Raw genomic sequence first — 11,374 nt, 5'->3', positions numbered from 1 at the left:
CAAACAAGCGTCTACCCATGAGCCTTTGCGTTTTTAGCGTGCGTTGTTATCGTCGCTTGTGACGATCCCTCCGCTTGAAATATATGAGCAATGCTGCATTAATAAATGCATACAAATACAAAACATATCACAATAGTACGTTTGTGTCATCATAACAAAATAATTCCAACATTGAGAGTTTTTAGAAATTGTTTAAGTGTACATGCGAACTATAAATAGGTGAAGATAGAAGTATTACTTAGTTATTGTAATTGCGAAAATTCGTAATAAAGTCACTAAACATATTTAAAAAGCAGTTGTTACATATTTATAGTAAAATAAAACTAGCCCCCCCCCTCCCACTAAATTTTTGTACATTATAATATTCTGAGAATAATTAGCACTTGAGTGAAGCAGTGGGTTTGAGTGGTCTTCATAAACTATTAAGGTAACAACGCCTTAAAATGTGATCCGTGATTCAGACGTTCTCTAAAAGTTACTAAACAACGTAATTTCCCACAAATTGTATGTTTCAGCTTGTTTTGGGAGTGATGAATTATGCACCGTCTTGAACTTGACCCTATGTATAAAACATGGAAGGACATGTTCTGCCTAATATAATCGAAATAATTTGAACGTGCACGCGAATTCTCCTTATCTACACTTATTTATTCTTATTCGTTATGAGGATCAATATTAAGAAACCCGTTGAACATCAATATGATACGCCAATTCAAAGATTTGTAATTGTATTAACACTGCCCCTCTATAGATTAGAAGGGCTGTGCTTTGATTAAATCACGCAAGTATGCCACTCAATTAAGGCATGACCTTTAATATGCATTAATATCCTGTTGTGAATTTAGAGGAGAACAGGCGCTACTCATAGACACGTATCCCATAATGCAATGCAGGAAGGGCGTCATTTCAAAGGTGTGCCCCTCTGCATACGCCCCTGGTGCCACCTCAACATGTATCTTGAACGGTGCATGTATGCACAGTCAGCTGGCGCACAAGTGGTAATAAAATAAATGCGATATTCACTATATGGGGACTATTTATTTAGTTTTATGCCGCATTCAAGATGGCGGCCCCCATATAGTAACTGTTAGAATCTTTGTTACACATACTGCAAAATCAATGTATGTCAAAAGTGTAGTAGTTCAAGAGTGACAAAGTTATTTATTTATTTATTTATTTATTTATTTATTTATTTATTTATTTATTTATTTATTTATTTATTTATTTATTTATTTATTTATTTATTTATTTATTTATTTATTTATTTATTTATTTATTTATGTTTTTGTAAAATCTTCTGGTCGGTGTTTATACCAGATCGCAACTAAGAGCACCGGAAGTTTGGCACAAGTGTATTCTTTGTACTGTAATCAGCTGATTGCAAAGATGGCCGACTCTGTCATGAAGACACATCTGTAACGTGTTGTGCATTTCAGAGTGATTAAGTTGGATTAACCCTGAATGTTTCCATCTCGAACATGTCAGTAGAGTAGTAGTCGGTTGTTTCTTCATTCACACGGCATCTCAGCCCAGTGACGACAAATACAGCAGGTATGTATGTTTGTCCCGGTCGCGCAAGGAACAGTATTCTAATAATTTGTCCGAATTGTCTGTTATATCACGGTTACTAAAAAAGTAACCGTGGTTATATTTAATAACCAAGGACTAAAATTGCCTCCCTGCCAGTTCATATTTGACTGTAAAAATCTTCAACTGGCAAATGGTTTTGCATTCACGCACAGCCCATCTGAGACGTGATTCAGGGTCGGGAATGACTTTGTAGCTCGCATTATTCTTCTTTTAGGGTCTATGGTTTAATTGATCGGAAGTATTTGTAATCTATTGGGATATAAAAGCACCACAACTTCCGACCGGGAGGTATTGTACATGTTGTATAAATTGCTGTGACGACTGACGGACTGCTTCACATACTGTTCAGCTGTTAGCAGCACTACGCACATTCAATATCCACAGCCACAGGAAGTGGTCGGACCACAGTCATTTTATAGTGGTCGTGGTTATTTCCCCACCTACGTTGTTTATATATTCACAGGTATAATCAACTGTGGTCTGACAAATCATCGGGTCAACCACAAACTAATCGTGTAAGCATATACTATATAAAGGTCACAACATGTGCATTTCAAACAATACCGCTGAGGGCAGTAACATCGACTGGAAATCAAATTTATAGCCCGAGTTCCGTTCGGAGTCCCACTGCATTGCGACGTGTAATGTTGTGCCCATAGGTTTAACGTACTTGTTATTTAACAAATGTAGCTAGTGTGATAGTCTATATGTAACTCGTTACATGGTCTAACTTTACAGCAGTGTGTTGGTCATTGTGACTTATTGCTGGCGCAAACACACAATCAGTAAACAACCATTTAGACATTAGAAAAATGTTTCTAATGTCTTAGATTTGACGAACTAATAGGATGGGCGAGGGGAGATATCTAAGACATAAATTCAGAGCTTACTATACAAAATATCGGACATGATACATGTACCTGTGACTGAACATCTTGAGTACGATTCATGGCCACAGCATCGGTTTTAAAAGAATCTCATTGAATCATTGAAAACTGAACACTGTTCGGGATTTTTTCACCAAAATGAACCAATGTAAATAATAATAATTATTCAACACAAAAACAAACTACATTGAGTTGTTCTATGGTCGTATAAACTAAACTAAACTAAACTAAAATTCAGTAAAGCTAAACAAAATAAACTAACATTTAGTAAAGTTGAACAAAGTAAAGAGAATGCTAAATAAAGCTAAATAATATTACGAACAAATATATAAAGAATCACAATATACTCGTACAGTACAGTACAACACAGTACACTAACTACTACAGCTAAGAAGTGAAAAATCACATTAAATTCATAAAATCTTGACTATGACGGAAAGAATAGTTTTAATTTTGGTGGAGCTGCTCATATCTCATTCGCATATATTTTTTGTATATAATATGTGTATTATTATTATTGATTACGAACTGTGAATATAACCTGTCTTTGAAATTGGTGAATGAAAGTTGGTATGGTTATTAGGTTATACCGAATAAAACAGACTCAATCGTGAAACAACTTCGATGTTTTGAATTCCAACGTTCGGCGAAACATGTATTATATAGCAAACAATGCATAACAAAATACATTTTACCATAACGTGACCAGTCACCCAGTAAACGATCATTCTGACTCGGTGGATAAGCAAGCGCAATCGATTTTTAAAACACACACGCGTAACCACGAACTTTGTGAAAAGGTTTACATAGACAGACGCATTTTTGTAAATTAACAAGCTTGTATGCATAATTGCTGAACACATCGACATTACATTTTGTAATCGTGTCAGTTGTTCATACTTATAATTGTATTTTATATCAAACAAAAATAAATACACCATGCTTGCAATGTACGCAACGAGTTATTATTAGATGAATTTAAATACGCCATGTAAATGCATGTAAATGCATAAAAATACGATGTGCTTGCAACGTACGTGCTATTGGTAAATAATTAAATCTAAATATATGTATATAACTGCAAGGACTCAATCGATAAGATATAACAGGCATGTGTGGTCGAAACTATTTCCGGGGTGGCGAATGGTGGCCAACTCCCGTATATTACATACATATTACAATATCTTATTGAAATTATATGTTGTTGGAAGCCACAGGAGTCTCTGAAATACCGATACCAAAATATCACCTCATACAAATAGTACATTTATAAACAAAATACAACAACCTAGGTATATCACGAGCACATCTGTTTTGCGTATCTTGGCGAGTGTACGTGGAAGTTCAAAATTTTTTTAAGGATTATAAAGCTTTGACATTATTTTGCCTGGCGTTGTACATAATAGGTGTCGCATTTTTTTGTAATTCAACTATTCTATTGTTTTACTAGAATAAAATGTGAAAAAAATTGTCTCTTCTAGTTCTCTTCTATTGATGTCTAATTTTACTTACCAAACATGAAAAAAATAAAAGCGATTAACGCAAGATACAATGTACCTACGTAACATATAACAAATCAATTGAACTGGTAGTTTTCAAGAAGTCGTCGGAATTAGCAGTTTTGACAATAGTGGCCCATAATATTCAAAACACATAGGCTGTTGGTTTTCAAAAAGAAGATGCAAATTGAATTGTTGAAGGACGAACAACAGATAATAAGTAATATGGGCTTCGTTGCTGTGTCATCTTTGATGACATCGGAGCTGACAATTATTAGTATTCAAGTCGCAAATACAAAACTTGTTATAAATAATGGTTATTTTGTCAATAAAGTATACAATTGTATATTTCCAGTAAGCTTAAGAGCTAGTAATATTTATTCTAATAACTTGTCAAAAGATCCCTCCCTTATCTTCTGTATCTACAGATTATGTATGTCATGCTCATATGCGTTTACGTTCGAAGTTAACACGATGTTCCCAAATACATTGTATTCTGACTTTTACAATGATATGTACGGAATATTATCTACACTTCATTTAATGCGGTGTGCAAGTGTCCTCGGCAAGCATTGTTCTTAGTAGAACACCAGCTACCCCTCTTGCAGACCCTCTCAATAAATAACTTAACCGATACAATGAGTTAGAGCTTTCATACAGAAATAGAAAATTAACTGAATCATACGATATCAGCAGTAGTGCGCCACCAGCGGTTGTTCCGGTACTATATATCGCCACGGTTACGCGGTATTACGCGTTGAAGATGGGGAAAAAATCATCACACTAGTTTTGTCCCAGCAGTTCTCGGAACTAAAAAACCGGAAAACACAAATTACGGCGAACAGGTTATTTTACAAATCTACAAAATAATAACTTATTTTATATGTGAGAAAAAAAGAACATTTGACATAAACGCGAAGCCATTGATAAGTAACAAGTGTAAAAGCACCTGTGCGAGCTAAATAGCTAATAACGATGACAATTAGTATTGGCTGGCAATTGCAAGAATATGATTGGCTGTTATGGTCACGAGGTATAGCAATGTACTACTAGTATACAAAAGTGTATAAACAAAACGGCGAATCATACCCCAACTTGCGCGCCTGTGTGCCAGCCTGTGAATAAGTTACGTTGTCATAACAGATGAGTATACCTGACTCCATATATATTGATTCGTTACTCACATTATTCTGACTTTTCGTAATTGCAGGAGATTTCTACAAATGAAAATATATTGCCTAAATTAAGATGTTCCAACAACGACACCGAAGCTTATAGCAAGCTTTTAGCGGGAATATGAATCCAGCACACCATCGTCAGAAATGTGTTCGTTGTATATGTAACAAGTGGACAATTCTAACTATACTTGCATTTTTGACATGGCTGTACCGTTTGATCGTTTATCTCTCCGCATCAAACCTACAATTAGTTTTGGTACCCATGGAATTGGCCAATGAAAAAAGAGCTTATTGCCTTGATGGATCAGCACCAGGATATTATTTCAGAAAAGGTATTTTACTGAGAAGAGTACTAGTATATAGTTGCATAGTATATTGTTATATTAAGTTCAATCAGTGATGACAAATTGGTTACAAAGGCACATATTTAGGTTTCGTAGTCCTACTTAATTTGCATATATCATTAAGTTAATTAACATTTTTCAGGTCACGACGAGGGTGAGAATTCGTGGATTTTATATCTACAAGGTGGTGGCTGGTGTTGGAATATATCGGATTGCTATGAAAGAACTAAGGGAAGGTATGGTTCTTCGAATGAAATGCAAGGAACACTTCCAGTTGGTGGGTTCCTGTCCAACAGTGCCAACTCTAATCCTGATTTCTACAATTGGAATGTTGCGTTTTTCGCATACTGCGACGGAGCATCATTTGCCGGTAAGGAATCGTGGACCAAGTGCTCAATATATTTATTAATGCTATTTGAGCTGTATTTTACATACCATGCATTTGCATGTTTTGAAAGAATTTATATAAAGAAAAACAATTGCTTCATCACCTTTCAATATTAGTGATAACAAATTTTCCCTGTCGATTGATGCCTGGTATAAAAGTTCCACGTAAAACATGCTCGATTTGAACAATGACTGATCTGTAAAATACCATTGTATTCGAGATATCAGAATTAGTTGACACAATTCCTTTCAATAATGGCATGTGTTCACAGAGGCTTCTTTTCTATCCCAGTAATGCAGTTGTTCAGAAGTACACAATAGACAATCTTTATCCTTTTAAGGTCAGCTGTATTTTTTGGTCAACAGATGTTGGTTGCAAATTTAGATGATTTAAAACATACACATTAATCTGTTAAGTGTCATAGTTTTTGCGAGTATCTTTCTAGAATTGTTTTTTGGTAAATCTTGACCAAATACCTGTAGATTGTAATCTTAATTATTGAAAAAAATATTTATATAATCATGCATATTTATAATGTGAAAAGTGACAAAAGCTGATCTGTGTTTCGTGGACACATTTATTCACTGTAACATCGTAATATGAATGTACTACGTTTATCAGGCAACATTTTTTTCAGTTGTTTCGATAGCAGATCGTGATAAACAGTATCAACTTGTAAAACTGGTTTGAACATATTTTCGAGTTTATTCTCTATTTTGTTGTATATTGCTGTCAGAAAATTAGACAGGGCTAAAAATAATCCTCTGACCAGATGAATAAAATAATCCGGGACATGATACTATACATTTTTGGAATCTATTATCAGTATACTGCACAGCTTGGCTACGATGGATTATGTCAAAGTGCTGATTAACATAGGCAAGAATAGGCTCCGAGTCTCTTAGTGTGGATGAAAATAAAGTACCACACAAAAGGCAGGTCAGGCACTAGTGAGAAAATAACTATTACCATTCCTTGTTGTATAGGTGATGTAAACGTTCCTTTGTCATATAAAGGAAATACAATATACTTTCGTGGTAAGAGAGTCTTGGACTTATTACTAGACTATCTTATGGATAAGGGTCTTAGCAGTGCTGATAGGGTTATATTGAGCGGAATGTCTGGTGAGTTTTTTTTTTTCCTCTAGATATTGAAGGCTATATTTTATTTTGTATAATTATACTTTTATATAATTATTAGATTTAATTATACTTCTCTAGATAATCAGAGTGGCGACCACAATGAATTGTGTTGACTGTATTTCCTTTCTTCCCATACAGCTGGAGGTCTTGCAGTATATATACATGCTGATTATATCCGAAATAAATTCCCACCACAAACTGCATTCCATGCTTTCCCAGATGCTGGTTACTTTCCCGATGTCAAAAATATCACAAATCACGATCATATTAAGGAGGCTTTTCAAAATGTCATCCGTCTACAAGGAATTGAAAGTAAGAATATAAACAAAATTTGAAACAAACATTTTGGTAAATTATATTATAAATCAATAATGACATATTTAGTTGAATATACCGATTAGTATAATACATCGCCATGCTCGATTTAATAAAGTATCTAAGCCAGATAGTTTGCAAACCGAAATGTGGTGTGGTCAACACAAGTTAATTCGCAGGGCTTGCAATGTGATAAGAGAAATTAACATTTCTTAGTTGTTAGTTAAGTATGATCAATATAAGTAATGGTAGCTTTCATGAGATAATGTTTAAAGGATTCTAACGGCATGTTTTCACATCTGTGATTGTTTCACAGATATTCTTTTTGACAAATGTTGTTCGCTCCGTTAAAATTAACGCGTTAGTTCTAACAAGGGGATGTCATATAATCGAAGCTAACTCAACTATTACGCATTTGGTAATATATTATATTTTAATCGTCTCTCGTTCATTACAGATAATTTGAATACAGCTTGTTTGGCAGACCAAGACATAAATAGCAAATGGAAGTGTTTCTTCCCCCAGTATACATATCCTTATGTTACGACACCCATGTTTGTACTCAACTCAGCCTACGATATCTGGTCTCTCTGGTATATCCTGAACGTTCGGTGCCATATATCTGCGTGCGACAAAGACAATTTACACCATCTAACGTCATACCATGATCAGTTTATGCAAATAGCTGAACCAATTTACAAGTCCACTAAAGCTGCTATTTATACCTCATCCTGCTTTAGCCACGTGCACACACTGCAAAATACAGAGTGGACAAAACATCTCGTGAATGGAACAACTCCTGTGGCGGCATTTGGTGATTGGTATTTTGGCCGTAAAACTGTACAGCAATCAAAGTACTGGGACTGTGCAACACCAGCCTGCAATCCTACATGTGATTGGACGCTGAACACATTTATGTACTTTGCTTCATCCAATAGTAAATACGACTTTTAGTGCACATCGTCTAATGTATCCCTTGGTGGATCTATGTTTTAAGTGAACAACATTCATTTTCTGCGAAATATAATGTGGAGGATATTGCCTATACTGTAACAATACTTTAGTGTGTGGTTGGGATAGTTTGTTCTCTAAGAATTATGCAAATAATAAAACACGAATTTTCGGCGGAGTGGTATAGGTATATAAATATATATGATAATGTTATATTTCATAGCCCGATCAGCCAATCAGATTCGCGCAGTTAGTGGTCAATATATAATGTGTATTGACTTCTCAGAAGTTAAAGATGTAGAATTAGGCTTATGCGCTCGGAAGACGTTGATCTAAAATGCTCGTTGATGTTTGTCGGAGTTTTCCGTCAGGGAATTACCTTTCATTTGTAAACAATACCTGCTCAACAAGATATTTTGCCATACTTTGGTCGAGTTATGTTCTATGTGAATACTTGTAATGATAGTCATCGAACAACACGACTTTATCGTGTACGTAACTTACACTAAAAACTTGAATTTCACACGTATTTCTGGATTAGTTAACGCCGTGTAACGACATATAGTTATTCTATTCGTCAGGGTACTTTTATTACTCGTTGTTTAATGTAAACACATGTTGGGTTTCATTAAATTGCTCATTTAACCAGAAATGTGTTATATTGGGTTTTATTTTGGTCCAGTGCTGTTTTGCAGTTTTTTGTCTGTGTGCGAGCACGTCATGTTTAAACGTGGCAGCTTCTGAAATGTCAAAGGGTCGCCCGTAGCAAGTTGATACCTACAATCGACATTTTGGAAGGTATTATGGAATATAAATACATACGAACCATTGGAAGAGTGATGAAACAGCTACTTGTGAATGGAGAAAATTCTGGATGTTGTCATTGGCGGGACAATGCAGTCTTTCAAAAAATGTTTTTTGTTTGTTTGTTTTTTGGTATAATAATACAATATTGACTCCAGCCTCGGTCGATATCATACAGATTTGTCGACCGAGGAGATGCCAAGATCATCAATGCTCATTTCGGGTCGACAAATCTGTATGATATCGACCGAGGCTGGAGTCAATATTTACACTTACAATTGAAATATGCATTATGTAATTATAAAAAATACATAGTTTTCTAAAACGAGCACTATGTATTCACAGAAAGACTACGTATACTTAGTAATATTCTTATTCAAATCGTTACAGCGTTCACTTTGAAGTGTATTCAATGTATTTTAATATAAGGCCAAAATAAAAACTTATGTTGTCCTCAGTCGGAAAATTGAAAAATTGGGTCGATCGGTCGCATTTTTTTAAACTCGTGAAAACTAAGGGCATTGTAAATAGCCATGGTATATGGGAATCAATCAAACGCATGCTAGATATTAAACACAAGAATCAAAGTGTTTCTTTCAGTCTTTTGTATTTAAATACAGATCAACCCGAAGTTCAAACTAATTTGTGCAGAACGTGACTAGTATTTGTTTGTAAATGACTGAAAGTCAGCGCGCATGCGTAAAGGCGTTCCATCAAAAGAATATTAACTGTACGCTACACGAACTGCGCATCTAGTCTACGATGAATCGCAATCCAAAATTATAGTCATTTATATACAGTGTCACAAACAGTAACATATTCTCATTCATTGCAAACTGATCTCATAGTCCGAGTTGCAAACAACGAAACAACCATAGAGGGCGATGTTACTAGAAACAATTAATATGACGCATTTGGTCGTCACAGGTATCTATCTACCGTGGTACTTATAAGTTTACTATTGAACATCAAAGTTTGATATTAGTGTGAACACTTGAAAAATTGAGAACATTAAACTGCTTAAATGGGCTTCCGTAAATATGACATTGATATTATCATGGATATAATGGAAAACTATTATTACATTTGATATTCAAGAAATTCGAAAACTTGCGTCACAAGATAAAATTTAGTTATTTATATTTTTTCAAATAAAATATTATTTTTCTGCAAATTATCACAAATATTCAACGAAAATATTTTGTATAACACAGGTATATTCGACTCAGAGGGCGCTATTTTGATGATATGCAAGTAATTGTGTCCATGAAAAGTAAGGTAAAACTGTACTACCTGTAATGTTAGTCGAGGTTGAAAATTGTAGAATAAAACACTAGAAACCTATAGGTCAAAACGATTTTTGGTTTAAATTTTGGTCTAAATTTGTGTTTTCCTGTAATGTGGTGTCTGTTTTTACATTCGGGCAATAAAATCTTTAGAATGCGTAAATTTATAAACGAATCCTGAACATTTATTGTTCATTTATACCGCATCTACAAATCACCGAAAAAGGTGAAGAGATCTGACGAGTGCCTATCGAGTAGTACTCTTTGATTTAATGAGTTTGCTCTATGATATTGAATTGCTTGCAATTGAATTAACTCGTGTGCACAACACAATATAAGCCTAGTGCGTATAAGATAATGGCATTAATTTAATTACCTCGTAAGACTTAAGTATACACTTGTTTCGAAACGCACACGTGGGAAATATGAATACTAGTTTGAGTGAATACAAATTTTAATGAGATGCTGAAAATGCCGAAATTTACATTTATATGTTAAACATAACGTTTCGATGTACGAAATTATTTGAGGTTTGAGTACAGTGTTGTCATCACTTGGCTACAAGCACTGGGTGTCCGTAGTCGGGACCGTAGGGTTTCATTTCAATCGCCAACATTTCACTGACTTTAAATCTTTAATATGAGTATGTGAGTCGATATACTATCTATCATTAAATCCTATGTAATATATTGTCCGACAAGTTTAGAAACATTTAATTTATTATATAATATTACACATATAATATGTATGTCCTTTCTACCAAATATATATATATATATATATATATATATATATATATATATATATATATATATATATATATATATATATATATATATATATATATATATATATATATATATATATATATATATATATATATATATATATATATATATATATATATATATATAGGTCTTTATTTGTACTATAAGGCCAGTGGGCCAAAATAAATAAATAATAGATAAATACAAATCTAAAGTTGGTCAA

At 34.1% G+C, this 11,374-nt stretch overlaps 1 protein-coding gene across 1 annotated transcript; it reads left to right on the top strand.

Annotated features, from left to right (window-relative positions):
• Nucleotides 1–1,376: 1,376 nt before the first annotated feature.
• On the top strand, nt 1,377–8,946 carry LOC102809268 (uncharacterized). The gene is made up of 6 exons (XM_006818561.3): nt 1,377–1,551; nt 5,187–5,486; nt 5,641–5,868; nt 6,873–7,010; nt 7,167–7,340; nt 7,801–8,946. Exons 2-6 carry the CDS (start codon nt 5,273–5,275, stop codon nt 8,295–8,297), a joined length of 1,251 nt encoding a protein of 416 aa, XP_006818624.1. The 5' UTR covers nt 1,377–1,551; nt 5,187–5,272; the 3' UTR covers nt 8,298–8,946.
• Nucleotides 8,947–11,374: the final 2,428 nt, after the last annotated feature.

This window comes from Saccoglossus kowalevskii, chromosome 7 (assembly GCF_978046115.1).
Source record: "Saccoglossus kowalevskii chromosome 7, keSacKowa6.1, whole genome shotgun sequence".
In the NCBI taxonomy this organism is placed as follows: Eukaryota; Metazoa; Hemichordata; class Enteropneusta; family Harrimaniidae; genus Saccoglossus; species Saccoglossus kowalevskii.
The sequence above is the reverse complement of the archived record's forward strand: the minus strand, read 5'-3'. Positions and strand labels throughout refer to the sequence as shown.